General features: G+C 52.3%; 3 protein-coding genes and 1 long non-coding RNA gene across 11 annotated transcripts; 2 read left to right on the forward strand and 2 right to left on the reverse strand.

Annotated features, from left to right (window-relative positions):
• Window positions 1–1,329: 1,329 nt before the first annotated feature.
• Window positions 1,330–2,547, forward strand: LOC116475066 (uncharacterized). The gene is made up of 2 exons (XR_004249818.2): window positions 1,330–1,494; window positions 1,763–2,547. It is a non-coding gene; the product is annotated as an uncharacterized LOC116475066 (long non-coding RNA).
• Window positions 2,548–4,326: 1,779 nt separating this feature from the next.
• On the reverse strand, window positions 4,327–6,000 carry SIT1 (signaling threshold regulating transmembrane adaptor 1). The gene is made up of 5 exons (XM_032164090.2): window positions 5,823–6,000; window positions 5,571–5,706; window positions 5,426–5,484; window positions 5,253–5,314; window positions 4,327–5,150 (listed from the first exon to the last, which is right to left on the reverse strand). Exons 1-5 carry the CDS (start codon window positions 5,920–5,922, stop codon window positions 4,917–4,919), a joined length of 591 nt encoding a protein of 196 aa, XP_032019981.1. The 5' UTR covers window positions 5,923–6,000; the 3' UTR covers window positions 4,327–4,916.
• Window positions 6,001–13,379: 7,379 nt separating this feature from the next.
• CCDC107 (coiled-coil domain containing 107) lies at window positions 13,380–16,291 on the forward strand. Of its 3 annotated transcripts, XM_032164099.2 has the most exons (6): window positions 13,414–13,583; window positions 13,674–13,825; window positions 15,501–15,561; window positions 15,657–15,747; window positions 15,846–15,958; window positions 16,040–16,291. In XM_032164099.2, exons 1-6 carry the CDS (start codon window positions 13,421–13,423, stop codon window positions 16,261–16,263), a joined length of 804 nt encoding a protein of 267 aa, XP_032019990.1. In that variant the 5' UTR covers window positions 13,414–13,420; the 3' UTR covers window positions 16,264–16,291. The 3 variants fall into 3 exon arrangements, with proteins under 3 accessions (XP_032019989.1, XP_032019990.1, XP_032019991.1); XM_032164098.2 differs by having other exon boundaries at window positions 13,380–13,583; window positions 15,846–16,291; XM_032164100.2 differs by lacking the exon at window positions 16,040–16,291 and having other exon boundaries at window positions 15,866–15,923.
• Window positions 13,832–20,428, reverse strand: ARHGEF39 (Rho guanine nucleotide exchange factor 39). Of its 6 annotated transcripts, XR_009215326.1 has the most exons (10): window positions 20,204–20,428; window positions 19,906–20,000; window positions 19,516–19,636; window positions 19,151–19,269; window positions 18,425–18,495; window positions 18,049–18,177; window positions 17,615–17,844; window positions 17,282–17,447; window positions 16,812–17,105; window positions 13,832–14,272 (listed from the first exon to the last, which is right to left on the reverse strand). XR_009215326.1 is itself a non-coding variant. In XM_058445702.1 (9 exons), exons 1-8 carry the CDS (start codon window positions 20,339–20,341, stop codon window positions 17,295–17,297), a joined length of 939 nt encoding a protein of 312 aa, XP_058301685.1. In that variant the 5' UTR covers window positions 20,342–20,428; the 3' UTR covers window positions 16,533–17,105; window positions 17,282–17,294. The 6 variants fall into 6 exon arrangements, 5 of the variants coding, with proteins under 5 accessions (XP_058301685.1, XP_032019987.1, XP_032019986.1 ...); XM_058445702.1 differs by lacking the exon at window positions 13,832–14,272 and having other exon boundaries at window positions 16,533–17,105; window positions 17,282–17,330; XM_032164096.2 differs by lacking the exon at window positions 13,832–14,272 and having other exon boundaries at window positions 16,533–17,102; window positions 17,282–17,370.
• Window positions 20,429–20,768: the final 340 nt, after the last annotated feature.

Consider the following 20,768-nt stretch of genomic DNA (forward strand, 5'->3'; position numbering starts at 1 on the left):
AGATAGAAAACAACTTTGACTTAAGCAAAAAAAAAAAGCCGGGCGTGGTGGCTCACGACTGTAATCCCAGCACTTTGGGAGGCCAAGGTGGACAGATCACCTGAGGTCAGGAGTTCCAGACCAGTCTGACCAACACAAAATTAGCCGGGGGTGGTGGAGCATGCCTGTATTCCCAGCTACTTGGGAGGCTGAGGCAGGAGAATCGCTTGAACCCGGGAGGCGGAGGTTGCAGTGAGCCGAGATCTCGACACTGCACTTCAGCCTGGGCAACAAGAGCGAAACTGTGTCTCAAAAAAAAAAAGGAATTCATTAGCTTACATAGCCAAAAAGTTCAGAAGGCAAATATAGCTCTGGGCATGTCTAGATTCAAGGTTTCAGATGAAGTCATTAAGACTCCGTCTGGGCCAGGCGCTGTGGCTCACGCCTGTAATCCCAGCGGGCGGATCACTTGAGGTCAGGAGTTGGAGACCAGCCTGGCCAACACGGTGAAACCCTGTCTCTATTAAAAATACAAAAATTAGCAGGGCATGGTGCTGCACACCTGTAATCCCAGCTACTAGGGAGGCTGAGGCAGGAGAATAGCTTGAACCTGGGAGGCGGAGGTTGCAGTGAGCCGAGGTTGCACCACTGCACTCCAGCTTGGGCAACAGAGCAAGACTCCATCTCAAAAAAAAAAAAAGCTTGGTCTGTATTATGCATTGTATGCGTATATCAAAATATCTCATGTACTCTATAAATACATACACCTACTATGTACCCATAAAAATTAAGAATTAAAAAACACTTGGTCTCTCTCCACATCCCAACTCTGTTTCCCTCCTTGTAACAAAACCAAGCTGGAAGTTTAAACCCATCTTTGAAAGACTACAGAGCAGGGCCAAAGATGGAGGGGCCCTGGCCGGATGGCTTCCAAAGACCCTCCCCACCTATAAGTAATTTCTTAAGAACCTGGCCGGGCTCGGTGGCTCACGCCTGTAATCCCAGCACTTTGGGAGGCCCAGGTAGGCGGATCACCTGAAGTCAGGAGTTCACCAGCCTGCCCAACATGGCGAAACCCCGTCTCTACTAAAAATACAAAAATAATTAGACGGGCGTGTTGGCGGGCGCCTGTATTCCCAGCTACTCAGGAGGCTGAGGCAGGAGAATCGCTTGAACCTGGGAGGCGGAGGTTGCAGTGAGCCGAGATCGTGCCATTGCACTCCAGCCTGGGCGACAAGAGCAGGACTTCGTCTCAAAAAAAAGAACTTCCTGCTGTTGAACCTTTGACTGTCCCGGAGACCCTCCCACTTCCGTTTTCAGTGTGTCCCTATCCTCCTAGCTGGGCTTTAAGAAAGAGGGGGGGACAGCTGGGGCCCTAGGGGCTCCCCCTGAGAGTCTGTCCCTGGGAACGGGGCGCTGGGACGGGCACTCCTTCTGCCTGTAATGCTACACCGGTGAGGGAAAGGAGTCCACTAGGGAAGTACCTGGAGCTGGAGACGGGGAGAGAAATCACAGGTATTTGTGAGTCTATTAGCTAGAGGGTGTGGCGAGCGGGGCCCTCGGAAGATAAGTCTTAAGTTCCAGGTTCAGGAATCAATAGGGAACTTGCCCAGTCCTAGTGTTCAGGGCTGAGGGCCTAGGTGACGGAGACGAGGTAAGAAGGTAAGAAAACGGAACGGCGGTACAGGAGAGAGAAGACAGAGAATCCGGGCTGGGGGATGGAAAACAAAGTTCAAATCATACCCCGCTACAGTCACACATGAAAAATAAAACTGTTTTACAGAAACTCAGTTTACAAACGACTGCTTGGGAGCAGTCATGTCACCCAGTCCAGAGGGAGCCGGTCAGCTGCGTTCCGCGAACTTCGGAGGCTACTGCGGGGGGCCGGCGGGGCCCTCACTGAGCGTCGTCAGGGACCAGGCCCTGGGGCGGCCCCGAAGCCTCGAGACTACAACTCCCGGGATGCCGCGGGCCAGGCTGCATCCCGCCTGCGCAGACGTAGTGGCAACTCCGCCCCTCGCCAGGCGGCGGCGCTGCGGGCTCAGTCCTAAGCGGGCGGAGGCGGTGAGCGCCATGGGTCTGGTCGGGCCGGGAGAACCGGGTGCTTCGGGGAGATCTGCGGGCTGGGTTGGGGGCGTTTGAGCCCTTGGCTCGTCCCAGTGGGTAGGCGGGACCCCAATCCCCGCCTCCTCCAGGGTAAAGCTCTCAGGTCCACCTGGCGCGACGCTGAGCCATCTTCAGAAGCACCGCAGCCCTCAGAACCCCACATCCCACTGCCGGTGGTTCCCCGCATCCGGTGTCCGCCCCCGAAGCCTCCCTCCCTCCCTCCCCCGCAGCCCCAGCTACCTGCCCTTAACCGCGACCTGGGCCTCTCCTGGGGAGGCCCAGGGTGGGGTCCTCAGAGGTCCAGGGACCCAGGGGCATTCGTGGGGTGTGTAGGGGGATGGGCTTAAGGGAAGGGTGGTCCCTTTCAAATTGGGACCACCAGGCTGGAATCAGCTCACGGGTTCCTCCTCTGTGGCTTCCTGTGGCACTCCAAGTGGGAAGAAAAGAAGCTTGGAAGTGAAAGCCTCAGCTTCTCCTTTCTTCAGCCCCTGAAGCCTCAGAAAGATCTGTCAAGCTCGGCCCGCCTCTACAGAGGCCATGGGGAGATGGCCTAGACCTTGAAATATCCTAGAAGAGGTTTGACAGGTTGGAGTTTTTGCTAGAGAGATGGATCACAGATGGGCTTAAGGGGTGGAGGGTGTGTGCGTGTGTGTCTGTGTGTGTGTGTGTGTGTGTGAGAGAGAGAGAGAGATTGCCAGGTGAGGAAGATGATGAGCTGAAACCAACTTGGAGCTATGCTGTATTATTATGATGAGGATTTGGGTTGGGGGATGTTACAGGCTCTAACCAGAAAGCTGGAAGATGTGATAGGTGGGGCCATTTAAAAAAAAAAAAAAACCCTAAACATCTCTTTGTAATCCATCCCTCCTCTGCATCCCCACCGCCACTGCCGCCATCCCCTCTCACTTAAATCTTGCAACTGCCTCCGAAAGGCACCGCCTGACTCCAGACTGCTGACCACTAGATCAGCACAGCAGCCAGTGGAGTTAGAGCCTTTAGCTCACTGTGTTCATCCCTCGCTTAAAACCTTCAGTGACTCCCTTTCACCCGCCCTGCAGGATAAAGCCCAAGCTCCTTGGCATGACTTACGGGCGCAGTGTGATCTGGCTCTGTCTGCCCCTCCAGCCTCATCTTACCATTGCCCCCGTCTCACTCTACCCTCCGCTGTGCCTAATGCACTTCTGCCAGGTCCTCTGAATAAGCCTCTCCTTTGCCTGTGGTTCCCTTTGCCTTGGAGCATTTTCTGTCCTTCGCTTCTCCTGGCAGATTCCTTCTATGTGTCATGTCTCTACCTAGAAGTCACTTCACCTATGAGCTCCCATAGAGGATCCTGTATTTCTCTTATTTTAATAATGCCTAGCATTATTGAGCATTTATTGTCTAAGTGCTTTACAAATGGTAACTCAGCCTCACAACCACCTTTTTTTGAAGTAAACACCATTAATATCCTCTCAATCTTACAGATTCAGAAACGGAGGCACAGTTGCCCAAGAACACACAGCTGGTAAGTGGTAGACATGGAATTTGAATGCAGGCAGTCCGGCTCCCGAGCCCAGAGTCTTAATCTTTGTGCCAACTGTCTGATGTAGCATGCTATATGGGGCAGGAGGCTGGGGTTAAGAATCAGCAGGTGATGGGTGGACAGGCAGGACAAATTAGATGGGGATTAAAATGAAAGTGGTGACAAGCAAAACTGTTGCCAAGACTGCAGGTGACAACTGAGAGAGTGAAGGCCGGGCACGGTGGCTCACGCCTGTAATCCCAGCACTTTGGGAGGCCAGGGTGGGAGAGAGTGAGTGGAGATGGACCGCTGTCATAGTGATGGGGTAAGGAGAAGGCCTTTAGGGGTATATGATGACTAAGTGCAGATAAGGCTACTGATGTCAAAACAGGGGTATAGGTGGGACTCATAGCTGACAGGGGGACGTCAGGTTGGGGGACTTGATGAAGGAACCAGGCTGGCAGGTTGTGGAGGTGGTGGCAGTTATAGCGGTCAAGGGGAGAGTAGCTCAGGACTGTGAGCTTGCAGCCCCCAGGGGGAATGCAGTGGCTCTGAGTGCAGATCCCAGGGATGTTGTAGCAGCAGCAAGAGCAGCTGAGGAGCTGGGCTCCAGCCCTCCACCCCGGCACCCACCTCTGCACTGTTGATGCCGCAGCCCCTCTTGGCCCCTCATCCCCAGCTAGGCACCCCCAGAAAGAGCTCCCTGCAGACAACAAAGCTCACACCCCATCTGCGGGGCACTTTGCAAGTCTTCAGCCTTCTAGGTAAAAATCTAAACACTTTTTGGAAAGTTTTATTTGAAAACTTGGGGACAGGACAGAGACAGCAGGATGGAGACTGTATTCTCCTGCTAGAGTTCTTAGGTCAAAAGCCAGGCTCGGGTCCCTCAGGTCTCTAAGTTCCAGGTCCGCTCCAGTCTGTGGACTCCCAAGGAATATATCCACCCACCCACTGTCAGGCCCTTACCCCTCCCCCACCGCCCACTTCCTGTGCCTGAGGAGACACTGAGGCGTGGGGGTAGACTATGAGGGAGCGGGGGTGGGGAGGATCTGGTTAAACTCCAGAAGAAGGAAGTGAGAACCTGGGAGTTTGGGGGCTAAGAGGAACAGACAGAAAAAAGAAATGAGGAGAGGGCTACTGTCTTTGCCTCCTCCATCACGAAAGCTTTGCCCAGAGATGTCTCCCTTGAAGCTCAGATAGGAAGTCCGGGGTAGATCACATCCTGTGACTTGGCAATGGCGTCCGTCTTTGGGTGCTGGTTGGGAAACAGTCATGCCCCTGCTACGGGGGGCTGGGGCAGTGCATGCCCCACTGTGCCAGGCCCTCCATCTCAGCTGGCTGCAGGCTGGCTGTTGGCATAGGCCTGATCGGGGAAGGAGGCCCGGGCCCTGCGGGTCTGGGCACATACTGAGGCATAGAGCTCTGGCTCGGGGCCCGAGGCCTGGGACTTTGGCTCAGAGTCCAGCACCACCTCCGAGTACTTGATGGGGGTTCCAGGGCCAGGGATCCGACCCTGAGGAGGCCGCAGCTGCAGGCTGGTATAGCACATCACCTCCTCTGCAGCCTGGAGATGCAAGGCTGTTAGAAGTTCACCGGACCCTCGGAAAAGCCCGAAAAGCCCCCCACTTCCTTCCCTCCCCCTTTTCTCCAGCCACAGCTGACTCACCCTGGCAGGGCCTCCAGGAGTTGGATCCTGCTGGTCTGGCTCTGGGTCTTGAGACAGACATCCTGGGACAGGGAACAGGAATCTTGTCAGCAACTTGTCCCTCCTCCTGCATGCCCCCATCCCAGCCACCCAGGACCTGGCCTCTGTGTCCCCCCTCTCTGCCAGCTCCCTACCTGTCTGTAGATAATGCAGGTTCCCATACAGCGGGACCTCTTCCACAGACTCTCCAGAGCTGCAACACAGAGTTTAGGGGATGAGTGGGGACTTCTCGGTAAGAGAGAACTGTCAGTCAACCCATCCCTGTTTTCCCTCACCCACCGTCCCTGCCCCAGATGGCTCCTGCTCCGGCCCCTGGTCCACTGGGACAAGTGTGCAGCCAGTGAGATGAGAAATAGCAGCGTCACAGCCCCTAAGAGGACCCATAGTCCCCAGGCCTGGGTTATGGAGGGGATTCCTGTGGATGTGAAAGGAAGTGGGGTGTAACTGCCCCGCCCAGCCCCCAGGGCCCAGCAGGTGGGACCTGGGGCCACATGACCCCTCCCCCCCCAGCCCCTGCCCCGCCCAGCTCACCCAGTGCGATTAGATCCGTGCAGTTGTCGCCTCTGCTCATGGCTGCTGATGTGAGCGTCCACAAGCACACTGCTCTGAGCCGAGGGTCAGCCTGGTTCATGGCCTGCCAGTTTCCACAGCCCTTCTTACTCCCACCCCTCCTCAGGCCTGTACCCCACAGCTCAGCATCCCCAATACTGGTGGTGGCAAAGTCTCTGGTTTCCGGGGAGGAAGGGGGAGGGGAGGGATGAAAAAAAGAACAAAGACCCCGCCCTGTGCCTGCACCTGCGCCACTCCTGCAGCTCCTGAGCTTCCCCCACCCTCGCTGCCCGGGCCCTATGCCCCCCTTGAGAAGAGAAGCAGGCCTGTGGGTAATGTGTCACGGGCAGTTGAGTCCCTGAGGACTCTGGGGGCAGGGGGTGGGGGCAGAAGTGGTGTGAAGCAGGACTAACAAGGACAGGAACGCCCCTTCTTCTCCAGGATGCCCACCTTCCTTCCCGAGTCTGGTCCCGGAAGAAAGATGTATTCCTCAATGAGTGTGGTATAAAGTGGAAGGGTCGGGGGAGCCTCCTGGTACCTCTGATCCCATCATACCCTAAGGCTGATCTGAGAGGATATGTGTTTAGATGATGCTTGTTATTGTTTCATTGGGGGCATTATAATTTGGGGGACACCCCCAAACCTCCCCTTTCAACCCACTTCATCCAAACTGTCCGTAAGAACTGTCACTCTCAATAATTAATTGCATTTTAAAACTCTTTGCCGTAGGACTGTCCTGGGAAACTGAGCCCCATCTTTGCACGTGTTTACTTCAGCGGGTGTAGCACCTGCCATACCTAGAGCTAACTCCATCATGTGCAAGGCTATTGATGTAGAAAGAGGGATTTTAAGTTGCAAATATACACCTGAGACCAGAAGCCAGAGATGTGTTTTGTCTAGCCCATACAACATTTTTTAAAAGTTTAAAATCAGTGCAGTGGCATGCCAACAATGGGGATGGCAGAAGTCCTGCCCCTTGAGTTGCAGGCAATAACGGGGTACATTGTCTGTAGAGAATTTAAAAAATAAAAATCAGCCCTCTTCTTATCACCATGTTTCAGAAATTCTGAAAAAAAAATCAGTGATAAAATTATCCTCCCTGAAAAATATTTTGTAGATCTAAGTTTTATTTTATTTTTTGAGACAGGGTCTTACTTTGTCTCCCAGGTTGGAGTGCAGTAACACAATCTCAGTTCACTGCAGCCTTGACAACCTCCTGGGCTTAAGTGATCCTCCCATCTCAGCCTCCTGAGCAGCTAGGACTACAGGCATGTGCCACCACACCCAGCTAATCTTGTTCATTTTTTGTAGAGATGAGGTCTCCCTGTGTTGCCAGGCTGGTCTCAACTCCTGGCCTCAAGCAACCTGCCCACCTCTGTCTCCCAAAGTGCTGGAATTATAGGCATGAGCCACTGCGCCCAGCCCAGATCTAACTTTTAAATTGCTGTGGTTGACCAGGTGCAGTGATTCATTCCTGTAATACCAGCACTTGGAGGCCAAGGCAGCAGGAGGATTGCTTGAGGCCAGGAATTCAAAACCTGTCTGGGCAATATAGTGAGACCCTCCATCTCTCCCAAAAAAACAAACAAAAACAGTAGACAGGCCTGATGACACAAGCCTGTAGTCCTAGCTTCTTGGGAGACTGAGGTGGGAGGATCACTTGAGCCCAGGAGTTGGAGTCTGCAGGGAGCTATGATTGTGCCACTGCACTCCAGCCTGGGCGACAGAGGGAGAGACCCTGTCTCTACATTAGATACACAAATACCATTGTCTTACAACTGCCTACAGTATTCAGTACAGTAACATGCTGTAAGCATTGGGGCCTAGGAGCACCAGGCTACACCATATGGCCTAGGTGGATAATAGGCTACACCATCTAGGTTTGTGAAAATACACTCTATGATGTTTGCACAATGACAAAGTTGCCTAGTGACTCATTTCTCAGAACATATCCCTGTTGTTAAGCAATGCATGACTGTTTTTATGCTGACATGATTATATTTACAAAGTTCAAGGAAAGAAAATATTCACTGAGTTTATTTCTTGGCCCTTATTATTAATTTTATAATTATCATTGAAAATAATTTTGTCATATAAAGAATTTTTAAATTTGTTTTAGTTTTATTTATTTATTTATTTGAGATGGAGTCTCCCTCTGTCGCTCAGACCAGACTGCAGTGGCACAATCTCGGCTCATTTGCCCAGGCTGGAGAGCAGTGGCGTGCCCAGCCATAAAGCATTTTTTTTAAATGATCCACTTGAAAAATAAAATTTTGTTCCAGGTGTGGTGGCTCACGCCTGCATTCCCAGCACGTTGGGAGGGTGAGGCAAGAGGATCACTTGAGCCCAGGAGTTCGAGACCAGCTTGGGCAACATGGCAAAACCCCATCTTTACCAAAAATACAAAAAATTAGCCAGGTGTGATGGTGCACGCCTGTAGTCCCGGCTACTCGAGAGACTGAGGTGGGAGGATTGCTTGGGCCTAGGAGGTAGAGGTTTCAGTGCGCCAAGATCAAGCCTCTGCACTCCAGCCTGGGCAACAGAGTGAGACCCTGCCCCCCACCCCCCAAAAAAGAAAGAAAACAAGAAAAATTTGGGTCTGGGCATGGTGGCTCACGCCTGTAATCCCAGCACTTTGGGATGCTGAGGTGTGCGGATCACCTGAGGTCAGGAGTTTGAGAACAGCCTGGTCAACATGGTGAAACCTCGTCTCTACTAAAAATACAAAAATTAGCCAGGTGTGGTGGCAGGTGCCTGTAATCCCAGCTACTCTGGAGGCTGAGGCACGAGGATCACTTAAACCCAGGAGGTGGAGGCTGCAGTGAGCCAAGATCACTCCACTGCACTCCAGCCTGGGCGACAGAGCAAGACTCCATCTCAAAAAAAAAAAAAGAAAGAAAAATTTGGGCCAGGTGCGATGGCTCACACCTGTAATCACAGAACTTTGAGAGGCTGAGGTGGGAGGATAGCTTGGGCCCAAGAGTTTGAGACCAGCCTAACCAATATAGTGAGATTCCCATCTCTGCAAAAAATTAAACAATTAGCGAGGCATGGGGGCATGTGTGCCTGTAGGCACAGCTACTTAAGAGGCTGAAGTGGGAAGATTGCTTGAGCCTGGGAGATAGAGGCAGCAGTAAGCCATGATTGTGCCACTGCACCACTCCAGCCTGGGCAACAGAGTGAGAGCTTGTCTCAAAAAAAAAAAAAAAAAAAAAGAGAGAGAGAGAGAGAGAAAGGAAAGAAAAATGTTTTTAAAATGATCCGGGACAGGCAAGATGGCTCATACTTGTAATCCCAGTACTTTGGGAGGCTGAGGCAGGCAGATTCCTTGAGGCCAGAAGTTCAAGACCAGCCTGGGCAATACCCTGGTCTCTACAAAAAAAAAACCACAACAACAACAACAACAAAACACACAAATTAGCCAGGCATGGTGGTGTGCACCTGCAGTCCCAGGTACTCAGGAGGCTGATCCAAGAAGTTTGAGGTGGCAGTGAGCCATGATCTCACCACTGCACTCCTGACTGGGCAGCAGAGGGAGACCCTGTCTCTCTCTCTCTCACACACACACACACACACACACACACACACACACACACACACATCCACTTGGTGTCAAATATGCTAAGTATGCCACTGATTCCTTGTCAACAGTTAAAAATTGGGAGATTTCAAATTTTTAAAATTCTAATTTGTTGATTCCTTCGAATAAAGATCTGGCAATAGTGCCCTGAGTTCTCTACAGGCAATAATCAGTTGGGGACCACTTATCATTATTATATCTGGCCTGAACCCCTTATTTACACCAACTGTGCCAACTGGCTTAGATTCAAGGTTTCTATTACCTTGCTCTGCGAACCCAGGCTGTCACTGGGTCGTCACCTAGACCACTGGTCCCCAGCCGTTTTGGCACCAGGGACAGGTTTTGTGGAAGACAATTTTTCCATGCACTCCTGTGCAGCAGTGGGGGATGGTTTTGGGATGAAACTGTTTCACCTCAGATCATCAGGCATTGTGGTTTTTTTGTTTTGTTTTGATTTTTTGACAGGGTCTCGCTCTGTCACCCAGGCTGGAGTGCAGTGGCGTGATCTTGGCTCACTGCAACCTCCGCCTCCTGGGTTCAAGCAATTCTTATGCCTCAGCCTCCCAAGTAGCTAGGATTACAGGCATGCGCCCCCATGCCCAGCTAATTTTTGTATTTTTAGTAGAGCCTTTTTTTTTTTTTTTTTTTTTTTTTTTTTAACATGTTGGCCAGGCTGGTCTTGAATTCCTGGCCTCAAGAGATCCGCCCACCTTGGCCTCCCAAAGTGCTGGGATTAGAAGCATCAGCCACTGCGCCTGGCCTAGATTTTCATAAGGAGCCCACAACCGATATCACGTGCATGCACAATTCACAATAGGGTTCGTGGTCCTATGAGAATCTAACGCTGCACTAATCTGACAGGAGGCGGAGCTCAGGCGGTAATGCCAGGATGGAGAGTGGCTGTAAATACAGATGAAGCTTCCCTCGCTACTTCGCCGCTCACCCTTGCTCCTCCGCTGCTCACCTCCTGCTGTGCGGCCCAGTTCCTAACAGGCCATAGACCAGTAGTGTTAGGGACCCTTGAACTAGACTATGATAACTCCCCTTGGTGAGGGTTTCTCCCTGTCCTGCCCCTCTCCCTCCTTTCAGGAAAAACAAGAAGACACACCCATATTTCGTTTGTTTGTTTATTTATTTATTTATTTAGAGATGGAGTCTTGCTCTGTCACTGAGGCTGGACTGCAGTGGCGCGATCTCTGCTCACTGCAACCTCCGCCTCCCAGGTTGAAGCTATTCTCATGCCTCAGCGTCCTGAATAGCTGGGATTACAGGTGCTGGCCACCACACCTGGTTAATTTTTGTTTTTGTTTTTGTTTTTTTTGAGGCGGTGCCTCACTCATTTGCCCAGGCTGGAGTGCAGTGGCACGATCTCGGCTCACTGCAACCTCCACCTCCCGGGTTCCCGTGATTCTCCTGTCTCAGCCTCCCAAATAGCTGGGACTGCAGGCACCCGCCACCACACCTGGCTAATTTTTCTATTTTTAAGAGACAAGGTTTAGCCATGTTGGCCAGGCTGGTCTCGAACTCTTGACCTCAGGTGATCCGCCTGCCTCGGCCTCCGAAAGTGCTGGGATTACAGGCATGAGCCACCGATCTTGGCTTCATTCATTTATTTAACACACATGATGTACTGATTGCCTGTTTGTATGCCAGGCTCTGGAGATAAAAATGTGATGAATGGAACGTGGTTTCATGTCAGAGAGCTCTTGATCTAAGTAGACAGACGACCCAGTGTATCCCAATTAAGAGACCATGAAAGACTCTGTGGAACATTAAGAGACTGTGGAACAGGAGGAATACCTGCCTGCCTGGTGAAGTCATGGAAGACAAGGATGGGGAAAGGCTGTTCGACAGAAGGTATAGAGACAGGCAGAAAACTGGTGAAATCGCCACCCTGCCTCTTACCTGATTAATAGCGTACTTAACCTTCCTGAATTGCAGTTGCCTCATTCTTTGAAAGACCTTAATTATATTACCCTTTTGGGTCATTTTAACCATTCATTAATTTCATTCAACAACGATTCATTGAGTGCCTGCTATCGCCAGGTGCCACGTGCTGTGCTAGGCTCTGGGAGTAAAATGGTAAAGAAAAAAGAGAGCTGGCTCCCACCCTCGTGGAATTTAGGACCAGCCTAGCTCAAGGGTCTCCAACACCCGACCACAGGCCAGCACCAGCCTGTGGCCTGTTAGGCTCCGGGCCACATAGCAGGAGGTGGACAGCGGGGCCAGTGATCATTACCGCCTGAGCTCCGCCTCCTGTCAGATGAGCACGGCATTAGATTCTCATAGGAGAGCGAACCATATTGTGAACTGCACATGAGAGGGATCTAGGTTGCGCGCTCCTCATAAGAATCTAATGCTTGATGATCTGAGGTGGAACAGTTTCATCCGGAAACCATCCCTCCACCCCGCTTCGTCCATGGAAAAATTGTCTTCCACGAAACTGGTCCCTGATGCCAAAAAGGTTGGGGACTGCTTGTCTAGTGGTATTGAAGAAAGTGAAACAGCGGCACTAAAAAATAAATTAGAAGTTGAATTAAGGGTTCTGAATGATGGGAACACACTTGAGCTGAGACCTGAAGGTTATGTAGAACCCAGCTATGCAGAAAAGGAATGCAGCGGCATGTCAGGGAGAGAGTCAGTGTAATTTCAACTGTCTGGGTAGTTGCTCAAGTTAAAAAATCACTACAGTCCGTCGTGGTGGCACGTGCCTGTAATGTCAACTACCTGGGAGGCTGAAGCGGGAGGATCCCAGGAGTTTAAGACCAGCCTGGGCAAGAGAGCGACCCGCCGTTTCAAAAAAAAAAAAAATCACTAATACGTAGGCACGGTTCTACTTGAGTGATCCCATTTAATCATCATAGCTCTTGAAGTAAGTGCTTATCTTCATTCCTCAGAGTGGAAAGGAAGGCACGGAGAGAGAGAAGTAAGTTTCACAAGGTCACCGCTCTTGAGTACAGGAGGCAGGATTCTAGCCCAAGCAGAGTCCATATGTTGTGTACCAGCTACACAGTGAATGGTGGCTACTATGGCGTTTGCCAGATGGAGAGGGAGGTAGAAGAGGAGGCTGTTTCACGAATGCTCCATATTTGAAGAGTAATGAGGCACAAGGACTTCATAGCAAGGCCAAGAACAGCGTAAAGCTGCACGCGCATGAAAAGCAGCCGCGTTGACCGGGCGCGGGGTCACGCCTGTAATCCCAGCACTTTGGGAGGGCGAGGTGGACTGATCGCTTGACACCGGGAGTTCGAGACCAGCCTGGGCAACAGGTGAAAATCCGTCTCTACAAAAAATGCAAAAATTAGCCGGGCATGATGGCGAGCGCCTGCGGTCCCAACTACTTGCGAGCCTGCGGTGAGGGATCGCGTGAGCCCGGGGAGGTCGAGGGTGCAGTGAGCCGTGGTCTCAGGAACAAAAACAGCCGCGCTGAGAATGAGCCCCGTGTGGTTGGTGCGCGGAGACGCACTGCCTGTGTAACTAGAAGAGCTGACGGACGACGCCCCCGCCCCACGCCGCTCAGCGGGATGCGCTTCTTGGCGGACTTTGGAGTGGGAAGCGGGGAACGTTTACGTGCGTATACACGCGGCACTCTCTGCCCGTGGTCCGGGGACTTTCCCCTAGGCGGAAAGCAGAGGAACAGAGTCCACAGTGTGTAGCCTAGGATACAGGCCTTCAGCACGACTTACAATTTTAGTCTCACGCCGTATCACTTTATAGCCCTAAAAGAAATTTTGTTTTTAGATTAGGGTGAGAAAGTTGGTGGAGTGAGATTAAAAAAACAAACCGTTTTTGGGCATAACTTTCTAAGACTATAGGCTTTCAGAGGCATTGTGGCTAGGAGAATAGCTTAATAGACAAGAGATGAGCAAATACAGGAAAGCTAGAATGACACTATCTTATGCAAATATGGTCGGGCCCCGCCCTTCGGGGAGTGGGCGTCGCCTTCCCGGAGCGGGCCTGCTCGCGTGCGCGTGCGCGTGCGCATTGGGGCGGCCGACCAATGCCGCACCGCTGCGGCAGTGCCCGCTGGATCCCTCCACCCATGCGTGGGCGCGCAATGGCGGGCGCAGTTTCGCTCTTGGGTGTGGTGGGGCTGCTGCTTGTGTGTGCGCTGCCCGGGGTCCTAGGAGACCGCGCCAATCCCGACCTCCGGGCACACCCAGGTACCAGCTAGGGCTGCTGGAGGAGGGCTGGGACTGCGCACGGGTCCCAGGCCCCAGCTCGGCTGACTCGCCTGTCTCCTCCCTCCGCAGGGAACGCAGCCTACCCCGGCTCTGGGGCCACGGAACCCCGGCGGCGACCACCGCTCAAGGATCAGCGCGAGCGGACCCGGGCCGGGTCGCTGCCTCTGGGGGCGCTGTACACCGCGGCCGTCGTGGCTTTTGTGCTGTACAAGTGTTTGCAGGTGCGGGGCCGCCAGGGATGGGGGTGCCCCTGCAGGTGCGGGACCGCCGGGGTGGGGATGCCCAGCGCCCGAATCTTCCATGGGAGCGCCAGGGTACCAAGAACAAGACACAGCTTCCCTGTCTGTAAAATAAAGACAATAGTCCTTTGGCCTTCCAATATTAATGAGGTTATTTTGAGAATCCAGGGAGGTAACGGATGTGAAGAGTGTGTGGTGAACTGTAAATAATGACCATCGCATTTAGTTCTCCTACAATCCAGTGAAGAGTAGTCATTTGCTCGAGGTCACCCAGCGCTGGCAACTGCTGGAGCTGGGATTTGAACCCAGCTAACAGTGTCCATGCTACAAGAGTGGGGCCAACCTTGGCACAGGAGGTTGATTGCTGCAGCCAGTGTTTCTAGAGTTCCAGATATGAAGTAGTCTCATGTTCTCCTTGGGAAGGAGGCCCTGAAATGTAAGTTGATAGTACATTTTGAAAAGTAGTACCTTCCAGGGCTGTGTCTTTAGCCCTGACCCTATTACGTACTTGCATTATAAAATAGAACCGATGGAACCAGTTTAGATGTATGAAACTAGAAGAGATAGCTAATAATGACCCCAGATAGATGTGACAGGCTAGGAGGAATGACTGAATTTAATGATGAACTTTGAGAAGGATAGACTAGTAAATTCTATTCTTGGACCTGAGTACAGTCTGGAAGAAACATAACGTAGCAGCAGCTCTTATGAAAGAGACTTAGGCATTCCAGTTGACTTGAGTTCACTGTGGGATGTGACAAGCCACTTCCCAATCAGTGCTGGGAACATGGCACTGTGCTTCACCTGCCGATCAGAATGCCCCTGGAGAATTGTCTTCTCCTCAGGGCGCTGCTTTAAGAGCACTACATGTTCAGGAAACAACCAGAGAAAACCACCGTCAATGAGCACTGACTGTAAAGACTGAAGTTATTAAACCAGAAAAAGCTCAGGAAAGGGGGTGAGGGTGTGACCATTGCCTTCAAATTCCTGAGGGGCTGTCACGTTGAGGAGACATTTTGGAAGGCTCCAGTCAGCACTATGGAAAGAAGATACATAAAGGACAAATTTTGGCTTTGTGCATAAACTGTCTAACAACCAGAGTTTTTGTTTTTTTTGAGATGGAGTCTCACTCTGTCGCCCAGGCTGGATGGAGTGCAGCGGCGCGATCTCGGCTCACTGTAACCTCCGGCTCCCAGGTTCAAGCGATTCTCCTGCCTCAGCCTCTCAAGTAGCTGGGATTACAGGCACCTGCCACCACGCCCGGCTAATTTTTCTATTTTTAGTAGAGACAGGGTTTCATCATGTTGGCCAGGCTGGTCTCAAACTCCTGACCTCAGGTGATCCACCCACCTTGGCCTCCCGAAGTGCTAGATTACAGGTGTGAGCCACCACACCCAGCCACCAGAGCTTTTTTCAAACCGGATAGAGTTGCTTATTCCTAGAGGTGTTTCAGCAAACTGAATGACCGTGTGTGGGACATAGGACATGTTGCTTCATGTGCTGGGTGAGGAGCTAGATAGACTAGGATTGTGATTCTCTGAGGTAAAAACCCAATCACTGTCTCCACCTCAAATTGCACTCTTTCTTGGCTGGCTCTGGAGACTGAGGTGATGGAGCAGAACCTTGTTGCTTCAGTACTGCCCTTCTTCCACAACAGGGGAAAGATGAAACTGCGGTTCTCCACGAGGAGGCAAACAAGCAGCAGCCAGTGCAGTCAGGTGGGTTTAGCAGAAGTCTGTGCTGGGTGGGGGGAGTTTAGGGGACAGCAGAAGATACGTAACCACTTCTGCCCCCTTTTTTCCCTTATCCCCAGAGCAACAGCTGGCCCAGTTGACACAACAGCTGGCCCAGACAGAGCAGCACCTGAACAACCTGATGGCCCAGCTGGACCCCCTTTTTGAGCGGTGAGGAGAGCAATGATTCTGTGAATTCTGGGGGAATTTGTGGCAGGAGGGAGGAATGGGGACATAGGTTGGGAGCCGCTGAGTGGACATTTCTTCAGTGTGACTACTCTGGCTGGAGCCCAGCAGGAGCTTCTGAACATGAAGCTACGGACCATCCACCAGCTGCTGCAAGATAGCAAGCCGGACAACGATATAGAGGCTTCAGAACCAGGTGAAGGCTTGGGAGGCGAGTCTGCTGGAGGTGGAGACAAAGTCTCTGAAACTGGAACATTCCTGATCTCTCCCCACACAGAAGCCAGCAGACCTCTTCCTGAGGACTTTTGTTTAAAGGAGGACGAGGAGGAGGTTGGTGACAGTCATGCCTGGGAGGAGCCCACAAACTGGAGCACAGAGACATGGAACCTAGCTACTTCCTGGGAGGTGGAGCGGGGGCTACGGAGAAGGTGCAGCCAGGCTGTGGCAAAGGGCCCCAGTCACAGCCTTGGCTGGGAAGGAGGGACGATAGCTGAAGGTTGAGTAAAAGAAAGTCTGTTTTCTGATGGAGCGCTCCTGTGTGTTTTTTCCATCCTAGTTGGTTGTACACACCCATACTAGGTGCCTAAGGACAACTGGGCCTTCTTGAAGAGCTGTCCTTATTAGGACAAAAAGAGGCTGCCTTCCAGTGTGACAGCAGAGAAGATAGAGGGAGCTCCAGCTCTTTTCCTTGTATTCCTGAGGCCACCAGCATGCCTGTATTCAGGGCCCAAAAATCCCTTTTCTCATAGCAAAACTGAGACAGAAGGGTCTTTCCCAAAAAAAAAGAAAAAGACTTTACTCAAATCCAGTGGAAAAATAAATGATAGAAACTATACACAACATAAAAATAGCCACATTTACAAAGCTGCCACCTTGATAAATGACGGGCCATGGACACAGCACAGAGCTTATCAGTCCCAAATCCCCTCATCTGTGTTAGGGGCTGGTTTGGTTGAGGTTCAGTTGGGTTGGACTTGGTTTCCTGATTCTTCTTTTTTAATAAAATTTCTTAATTATTTTTTCTTAAATAGAGACAGGATCTCACTCACTGTGTTGCCCAGGCTGGTCTTGAACTCCTGGGCTTGAAGGATCCTCCCACCTCTGCTTCCCAAAGTGCTGGAATTACAGGCATGAGCCACTGTGCCTGGCTGTGATTTTTAAGAGTTGGTCAGATGATCTGGAGTAGCTTGGTCCAGGCAAACACAAAGTGACTTTTGTCAAATCATGAAGGGTTCTGTTCTGTTCAGTACTGAAGAAGATTTCCTTTGTACTCCTGGCTGTGACCTATCCCTGAGGTATCCTGAGTTCTGGAATCTGTAAGATTCCTCTAGTTTTTCTGGCTGCTGTGGAGAGAAGACAGTCAGTTCAGGCACTGGCATAAGTGCTCTATTCAGAAAAAATCATCTGGGGGTTGGTGGCTGGGGTGTGCCAGACCAATGTAGGGCGTGAGACAGGAACTGCATATTTCCTGCTTGTGGGCCTCATCACAGCACCCTTCCTGGGGGAAGACACAACTTACCTGATAGCCCAAGTCAGACTGTGGTACCAGCGTGACAGCTCCTCCTGGTCTGTGGACATAAGCAGTAGCGTCTCATGAGGGAAGGACAGCTAGAGAGAGACCACCTCTTAGCGCATGGCTCAGAAAGGTCCAGGCCAAAGCTGAAGCCCTTGCTGTTTCCATGGAGCTAATTCAGGGATGAGACAATGACTAGGTATGAAGCCCGAGCCCCAGCTATCCTCTCTCAATGTAGATGGCTCTGTTCCTATGAAAAGGGACCCAGACCTGGGAGATAAACCAGCCCATAAGCACCTGAGACATATTGTGGGTCTAGGGTTCCCACGTATTACTTACACTGAGCAACCCACCACAAGGGCCTCCTGAGTGGCCAAAGACCCTGCTGAGATGACACTGGGTCATGGGGTAGAGGGCCTTGCAGGCAAAGGTGCCACTCCGCAGCAGGTGCAGTGGAGGTCGAGGCTTGGCCATGAGGAGCACATCAGTGAAGAGGAAGAACATGCGGGGCCGAGGCTCCCCATGGGGAGGCACCACCAACAGCCAGCCCTGGCGTAGGAACCAGCGCCCTGGGGGATGGGAGCACTGTTATTCTGGTGCAGCTTCAGGATCCATGGGAATAAGAGGGAAGGGAGGCTGAGAAAATAGGGGTTATGTGCTGGGTCCATACAGGAAGAAGGGTGAGTAAGAAAAGAGCAGCTGGTCGGCATTTGGAGTTAGATAAAAATAAAAGATGGGGCAGTTGAGGATTGAAGGGGAAGTAGGCAAGCTACCTGAGGTCAGCCCCTTTGCCTGACGTCCACTGAGCAGAGCCTGGACACGCCGAAGGTGCTGGTCATTCTTCTGTTTCTGACCAATAGTGTGGACTCTCTGGGCAGTCTCACTTATCAGTCGGGCAGCGCCTGGAATAACATCTCCCACCTTACTCCCCATATAACTTTGACTTTGGGTGCCATGGTTGTGAAAGAGGTTATTCTGGAAGGGACCAGGGTCAGGGTCTGACTTCTTGAAGAAAAGGCAGAGCACTGGGTACACTGTATACATGTCAGTGGAAGATAGGGTCATACCAGACATTGTTGGAGGTCAGAATCAGAAAGGGATACAGGAGAGGAAGCCTCCAGCCTGTGTTGCAGAGGAGCAAGAACCTACGTGTGAGCTGTTGATGGTCAGGGCTGTTGGGACCTGTGTTTTCAGCCAAAGCAACAACGAGATTCTCATACCTGGAATTCAACAGTGGGAAGTCTGAGGGGAAGCAGAGCCAGGCAAAATTCCCCCTGCCTGATGTACAGATCACCCTCTACCCATACTTCAATTGCAAGGCCAGGAAAGATCTGCTTCTGGGTACTGTATCCCCTTCTTTCATGTAGGACTCAGAACCAGGGCTCACACCACACAGCCCTCTTCTATCCCACACTGAAGAGTCACTGGCAGACTGGCCATAGTCTGGAGGCCAGATTGGAAGATGAAAGTTTATCAACCCAAGGAGGATGCTACAGACAGCCTGATTATAGCCCTTAACTCAGGCTTAACCCAGACACAGAAATTCTAAGCCAGGCCAGCCCCTCATCTGAAACTTTTCCAGAAACCGTGTCTCAGGCCCTAGTACAGGCCCCCTCACTTCAATGTAAAGTTCCACAGTTCCAGCTGAGGGCCTCAGGCTGCAGACCCTGGGTACTCCAATGGGTTCACATTTACTCTTGCAAAAGGTTTTTAGAAGCAATTTGGCTCAGGGTTGAGGCAGGAGTTTGGGATCGACCCCAAGGCATCCCACAAAGCTGAGGGCAGCAGTCACTAGAAGAGAGACTAAAAGAGAGGGCAGCAGTCACTAAAAAACTAAAAGAGAGAGGCGGCTGGAATCAAGAGAAGTTCACTCACTGCTGGAGCCGCTGCAGAGGCAGAGGGAGCAGTTCCTGGAGCTGAAGGCCCCCAAACTCAGGGCGGCCTTCCTGAAGCCGTACAAACCTCCGGAAACCTTTATTTTTCTTTAGCTGCTCCTGGAGTGAGGGAGAAAGGATTGGAAGCAGGGAGAGAAGCCACTCCTTATATTGCATTCATCTGTATCCACATTCCCAGCCTTCAGTAAGCTGTGTGCTCCTGAGAGAAATCCTGTTTCCCTACAGGGAACTTACCACAGAGCTGAGCACCCAGAGGGCTCTATAAATGCAGGAAATGTATGAAGTTTGGGTCTCCAGATGAAGGGGAAAGGTAAGGGGCAAGATTTGAGGTCATCTCCAGGTTACCTGCAGGGTGGTCTGGGACCTCTCTGAGTTGGCAGCAAATTGGTTATAGAGCTCCAAGTGGCGGCAGAAGCCCTCCAGCCCTTGGCCCCAGCATCCTCCTTCCAGGTAGGGAAGCAGCTCCCTGTGTGGGTGAGGACAGCAAAACGGCAGCTCTAGAACCACTCAAGCACCACCTCATTTAGTTTTCATGAGAATTAATAGCACTAATAGTAGTGCTATTACCCCATTGTACAGCTGCAGAAAAACGGCATGCTAAGGCACTGGGCCAAGGCCACAGGTAAGGTAACTGGCGGACTCCAAATAGAACCTGAGTCTCTGACTCCAAGCTCTGTGCACGGCCACAGGCCAGGACTCTCCCTCCTTTCCTCTCCCTGTGCCCCTTCCACTCACTGGCTGGCGCCGTAGATGAGCTCCCAGGAGCCAAACAGGGCCTGGCGCTCAGGTGGTCGCAGGGTCCCCTTGGCTTTCAGGATCCCCAAAAAGTACTGCGGAAGGACAGAACATTGGTTCCTGGCCTGGAGGAAGAGAAGGCTAACGCCAAGCGCCCCCAGAAACCGCAGAAGTCTGCCCAGGCTCCCTACATGTAGAGGGATAGTCCAAGACCACCCTACTCCGGGTTACCGACCTCGCAGAGACCCTCCCACACCCTGGGGTCCCTGTCCCATAATGTGTGTGCCAGGTCCCGCACCGTGGCCACCAGCCCCAGCTGTTCTTGGTAGCGCCGCTCGGTCTCTAGCAGCTCCCGGGCGGTGCAGGCGCGTTTCCGCTCCCAGCGGGCACGCTGCTCTTGCACCGGGCACCGCGCACCGGGGCAGGAGATCTCCATGCCTGGCTGAAGGATCGATACTTCCGGCTGCAACCCGCGGCAGATTCAAATCCCAACCGTTCACGGGCGGCAGCCGCGGGGGCGGGGCCGGGGAGGGCAGCGCGCAGGAAGGAGCATGCGCGGCGAGCGGCCGGCCCGCGTAGGGTCTCTTCCGTCCAGCCCCACCGCCAGGGCGGCGCTTTAGGTGCGCGGCGCCGGCCGGGGCAGGGCGGGGTGGGGCAGGTGTGGAGCCCTCCTCTAAGTGGCACTATGTTGGAGCAGCAGCCTGAACTTTGGGTCAGGAGACGGACTGCAGATGCTGGCAGGATCTTAATGACCTATCTGGAGAATTGGGACGGGGGGCGATCATTACAGTACACATTCTGTCCTCGCCCCATGCCGAATGCCAGGGGGTCAATTGTTCCCAGAATTGGCTAGGAAAAGGTAT

This window comes from Hylobates moloch, unplaced genomic scaffold (assembly GCF_009828535.3).
Source record: "Hylobates moloch isolate HMO894 unplaced genomic scaffold, HMol_V3 SCAFFOLD_10, whole genome shotgun sequence".
Lineage (NCBI taxonomy): Eukaryota > Metazoa > Chordata > Mammalia > Primates > Hylobatidae > Hylobates > Hylobates moloch.

Coding starts and splice junctions, on each gene's coding strand:
- ARHGEF39 (XM_032164093.2), bottom strand. CDS start 20,341: ATGGAGATCTCCTGCCCCGGTGCGCGGTGCCCGGTGCAAGAGCAGCGT. Junction 19,637..19,905: donor CTCATCTACGGCGCCAGCCA/GTGAGTGGAAGG, acceptor TCACCCACACAG/GGAGCTGCTTCCCTACCTGG. Junction 18,178..18,424: donor TGACCATCAACAGCTCACAC/GTAGGTTCTTGC, acceptor ATGTTATTCCAG/GCGCTGCCCGACTGATAAGT.
- SIT1 (XM_032164090.2), bottom strand. CDS start 5,922: ATGAACCAGGCTGACCCTCGGCTCAGAGCAGTGTGCTTGTGGACGCTC. Junction 5,315..5,425: donor CCTGCATTATCTACAGACAG/GTAGGGAGCTGG, acceptor TCCCTGTCCCAG/GATGTCTGTCTCAAGACCCA. Junction 5,151..5,252: donor CTCCTGGAGGCCCTGCCAGG/GTGAGTCAGCTG, acceptor TTGCATCTCCAG/GCTGCAGAGGAGGTGATGTG.
- CCDC107 (XM_032164098.2), top strand. CDS start 13,421: ATGCCGCACCGCTGCGGCAGTGCCCGCTGGATCCCTCCACCCATGCGT. Junction 13,584..13,673: donor CGACCTCCGGGCACACCCAG/GTACCAGCTAGG, acceptor CTCCCTCCGCAG/GGAACGCAGCCTACCCCGGC. Junction 15,748..15,845: donor CTGGACCCCCTTTTTGAGCG/GTGAGGAGAGCA, acceptor ACATTTCTTCAG/TGTGACTACTCTGGCTGGAG.